The 5,155-nt window shown below is 48.1% G+C and overlaps 1 protein-coding gene across 1 annotated transcript; it reads left to right on the forward strand.

Moving 5' to 3' along the window:
* The first annotated feature begins 479 nt into the window (after positions 1-479).
* Positions 480-3,062, forward strand: LOC106814121 (ankyrin repeat domain-containing protein 34B-like). Its single transcript, XM_014818408.1, has 2 exons — positions 480-1,007; positions 3,003-3,062. The coding sequence occupies exons 1-2, from the start codon at positions 552-554 to the stop codon at positions 3,060-3,062; spliced, it is 516 nt and encodes a 171-aa protein (XP_014673894.1). The 5' UTR covers positions 480-551.
* Positions 3,063-5,155: the final 2,093 nt, after the last annotated feature.

A 5,155-nucleotide genomic window follows, 5' to 3' on the forward strand; every position in this document is an offset into this window, starting at 1 on the left:
TGCGTGCGTGCGGTGTACTTAATTGTGTGTTGCAGATGTGCATTTGACCGGCATTTACGGGTAATTATCGGCAATAATAGGCGAAATAGAGTAGAGAAACATTAAGACTTTGGTAGTAAATACATTTCGTGTTTATTTACATTTTTTATTGAGACGTTCCAAGTGCCTGTGGAGTTGCGCGTTGCACTTGGCAAAGCGGGTGGAGCAATGGGAAGCGGTGGTCCAGAGGCATATTTAAACTGGATGTGTCCATGCTTTGGCAATCCTCCAGGCTTAATCCCTTTATTTGTCCCCTTTCCGATTTGCTTCCTGGCCTTGGACTTCGGCTTTTGTGCTATTAGAGAAATAACCCTTTTCAGCGATCTGTTGGACACTGCATTACAGAAAATACGTGGAGAACAAAGCTGATTTCGATTTGTCATGCACTATATTAGCATCGCAATCAACTGTACATGCCTTCGTTAACATCAGTGTGCATTTTAGGTAGGTGAACTGCACTGGACCCTCGCGCAACAGAAAGACGCACAGTGCGTGTCTACAGTTGGGGAAGAATGTCAGACCTGCATGCTGCCTGTTCACGTGCGGACGTTGAGAAAGTGTTTGAACTTCTGCGAGGTGGAGCAAAAACATCGTGCGTGAACGTACGAATGGAGACGCCTCTCCACGTCGCCTGCGCACTTTCGCGGGACAGGACGGAAGAGAAGATGGAGATTGTGAAACAGCTGCTGCTGCATGACGCGCCGCTGAAAGAGGAGAATGAGCGCGGGCGAACGCCTCTCATGCTCGCCTGCGAAACAGCCAGCGCGGATGTTGCAACCGCGCTGAAAGAAAATGGAGCGGGCCCCCGCGCGCGTTACCCTGGCAACGGATCAAGGCTGTACGAGGCGGTCCTGTCGCGGGCTTGCTCTGGCCAGCTGGACATCATGCGCCTGCTACTGGAGGCCGGCGCAGACCCCAACGTCGCCGATACGGAGAGCGGGGAGACGCCGCTGATGAGGGCGGCTTGGGTGGGCGAGGAGGCGGCGGTGCAGATGCTGCTCTCACACGGCGCCGACGCCAACGCCAAGCAAGAGCGAGAGAGCGCGAAGGGAAGAGATAGCAAGAGCGAGAAAGCGAAGGAGAAAGAATGAGAGACAACGAGGGAGAGCGAACGCGACAATGGGAGGGTGCTCTTGATTCGTTTGCCCCTGAGTTTAGCATCAGAACACCTACCGTCAGGTGAGCGCTGTCGCTCTGCGGCACTTGTTTTGAATAAAGCAAGGATTTAACTTTCGTGAGCAGTGATAAGACTTTGGGGATTTTGAAAAAAAAATCGTATATGGGGAACCCGTCTAAAATTAACCGTCTGAGTTTCAGTAAAATAATGTCATTCTTGGAACGAGTTACAGCCATTTTACAGTAAATATATGTCACGTTCCATTTCTGTAATAATACATTAGGAGAGTATGAATAGCGATGACGGATTTGTAGATAAATATCCAGTATTTATTGTCTGTAAAATATTAAATTTTTCCCCAGTTTCTTCCTGAAAGTAGGGGGGGATGAAAGCCACCCCACCTCAATAAGTGTGGGGGGATATACCCCCATCCCCCTGCTATCTACGCCCCTGTCAGTTAAACTCAAATTTGACTTTTGATATGCATACAAATATTCATAATCATAATCTTTGTTAGCAGTACTCTACAGGCGCCGCAGAACAATTTTTGAAGTGGGGGTGCAACAATGCTCGACAGTGGCCAATGCAGGTTTTCGAGGAGGGTGGTAAGAAACAGGCGGGGGTATGCGGGTCCTCCCCCAGAAAATTTGGAATCCCCCATTTTCCTCCTGAAAGTAGGGGGGGATGATTGTACACGCCATCCCCCCCACGTCAATAAGCGGGGGGATGCATCCCCCCATCCCCCTCGCTATCTACGCCCCTGACTCAACGCAGATATCTTTTTTGAGTAACTGGAATGCTTCAACACCATGCGTGCATACCACGCGACACACACGTTATTCTCGACGCCACATCTGGCGGTCATATATCATAACATCTCCCCTCTTTAATGAAAATAAACATTTCCTGCGTGAGTGCTTCATAGATTGTGCACTAGAAGTGTATATGTAACTCAAATCAAACATAACAAAGCCAAGCGAATACTCACGTACGTACTCACTGCCTGCTTGATCTTTGCCCTTACCTTAATTGTAGCTGCGCTGAGGTGACCATGACAGATGAGCGGCGGTTGGCGAGTGACATACGCGCTTGACGTGCTTGTGTGGCACATTGCGCTTGGTGGAGGGGTAGTGTAGCATCTTCTGAGGCGTGTTCAATAGCGCGAACGCTCGCAGCACGAACGCAGCGCCACTTGAACGACACCGAGCTATATGCACCAAGCGCTCCCTTTATCCAAGATGGCGGTTTCCTCAGCAGATTTCATTGTGAGATTTTAATGTCTTTGAACAAGTACTGTTAAACGAATTAGCAGACGAAATTGATAAGAATTGAATTTAGAAGTAAATGAATGAATGAAAAATGAAATGAAGTTGAAACAGAGTGAAATTGAAGCCAGAAGTGTTAGATTCGCATTCACCAGATTGCCCGTCGCCATCTTGAAAACGCACTAACTGCCTGCTTGATCTTTGCCCTAACCTTAATTGTAGCTGCGCTGAGGTGACCATGACAGAGGAGCGGCGGTTGGCGAGTGACATACGCGTTTAACGTGCTTGTGTGGCACATGGCGCTTGGGGGGAGAGGTAGTGTAGCATCTTCTGAGGCGTGTTCAACAGCGCGATCGCTCGCAGCACGAACGCAGCGCCACTTGAACGACACCGAGCTATGCACCGAGCGCTCGCTTGTACCAAGATGGCGGCTTCCTCAGCAGATTTTATCGTGAGATTTTAATGTCTTCGAACAAATACTGTTAAACGAATTAGCAGACGAAATTGATATGAATTGAATTCAGAAGTGAATGAATGAAAAATGAAATTGAAGTCAGAAGTGTTAGATTTGCATTCACTAGATTGCCCGTCGCCATCTTGAAAACAACTCGCGCGCCGCGCGAACAGCCTCGGGAGCCTGATCGCGTGCGCTCGGGAGCGCTCGACCGCGCGGTGTCGTTCAGAAGGCAAGCGCACGCGAGTGTTTGCGCTGTTCAACATGCATCTGGTGATGATTATGGTGAATAGATAAGCAGATGATTGTAGATGAAGCTGACAATATTCGTTCTGCATTGCATTACATTATGGCCGTAGTGGTACTACTACTGACACCTGGTGGTAGAAAACATAAACATCAGATACATTACTGAACGTGACAGGCAGGTCTGTGTGCTGCAGCCGCATCAGCTGCGGTCGGCTCTGCTGCGGAGTGTAGTAGAAGGTTTCCTCGTCACTCTCCGTCACGTCTAGCAGAGTGACCACGAGAGATCTGCTAGCCAGCTTCCTCGAGCGTTTCGCAGGACTGCCACTCTTTTCTTTGCTGCCACGCTTTTACTACACGAGCAACGTCGAGAATGTTTTAAATGCTGTATACGCCATATTTTTCGTGCATAGATGTTTTAGCGAATTCAGACTTCGCAAGTGGTTAATTTTGCGGTCGGTGAATTACGAATTATTCGGTATTCATTATTTGCGTGTTGTTATGTTCGCGTCGGGGACGCGTTCGCGATATTCGCGAAAATTCAACCACCGCGAAATATACAGCTTATACAGTAGGCCAGAACAAAGGCAATTTTAATACAAAAATGCAATAACGGACACAATGTTCGATATCTATCTAATAAGATAACTATCCAGAGAGACATGATACAAGATTGCGTGGCACAGCTTTGTTGTTGATCCTGAGCGCTGCGCGCGGATGAGACGCGCAGTTCCGCGGGATATGCGCACGCGACCGCGGAGATGTTCAAGTATGAAGCGCTGTCCGCAGTGGAGACGTGCGCCAAATTCGAGGCCCGTCGCACGTCTCCACAGCGGTCAGCGGATGGTCTGTAGTTTTAGAAGATGACCTCGTTTCTTTCGTTCACACAGATGATTACTCACCTCTTGAAACACGGAGCTGACCCGAACCTCGTCGATTGTAACAAGAGGACGCCGCTCGCTGTAATAGGCAGCAAGGCGGAGATGAGAAGCCCCAGAATAAGTGAGCGAGGAGCACACGCAGCACCAGCAGAACAAGCGGAGTCAGTGTTACAGGCGGCGTCAGTGGTACAAGCGGGGTCAGTTCTCCTACAGACGTGCGAGTCCGCCGGCGTACTTCTACAGGTTAACACACGCGACAGCGAGGGCGACACCCCGCGGCACAGCTTCTGTAGGGTGATGCTCGCATGCAAAGACGATGTTTACGCGCCAGAGAGGGAGGGGTGCGTGCAGATAGTGCACGCGCTGCTGTTCAACCACGGCGCACACGTCGACGTGGTGAACGCACGGGCAGAGACGCCATACAAACTCTGGCGCCGGATTTACCCGGCGCGTTTCCGCGGCAACGTGGATTCGAGTGACGAAATACATGGCAGAATGAGCGCGCAGTATCATTCGCTGAAGTGCCACTGCGCGCGCTTTATCGTCAGACACAGCGTTGCATACGAGAACAGGCTGCGGCTGCCTCCGAGTCTCATAGAATTTGTCAGGGCACACGCTAGACCAACGTAGGCGACACTAAGCGTGTTAACCGAGGAAGCCCATGTAGGATCGGAGATGCAATAACTCAGCAGATATTATCAATACTTGGTAGATCTATGTTATAATTGTTGCACGTGTTGGCAGACGTGTTTCATTGCAAGGTAAAATCGAGTATATGTAGTAACACTATTAAGTTTATATAGAAATGTGTAGATTATCGGTATGATGTCTTGGTGAATTGGCGCGATTTAATAACCACGAGTACAAATGTTAAAGGTTTGCAAATCATTTTGCTCTGTAAAAAAACTCTAAAGGCATCAATAAATAAATAAAACATAGGCCTAACTATTTTACCATAAAATGTATGCAATTCGGAAAGTACTTATTACCACCAGAATCACATTATTGATGTGCTCCTCCTACCACACACCATCAAAAAATATTATCATTAATGACCCACTGTTCAGACGATCCAATTGTCATACTGTACCCATTAATAGGGTATATATATATATATATATATATATATATATATATATATATATATATATAT

The sequence above is a fragment of the Priapulus caudatus genome, unplaced genomic scaffold (genome assembly GCF_000485595.1).
Source record: "Priapulus caudatus unplaced genomic scaffold, Priapulus_caudatus-5.0.1 Scaffold874, whole genome shotgun sequence".
NCBI lineage: Eukaryota > Metazoa > Priapulida > Priapulimorpha > Priapulimorphida > Priapulidae > Priapulus > Priapulus caudatus.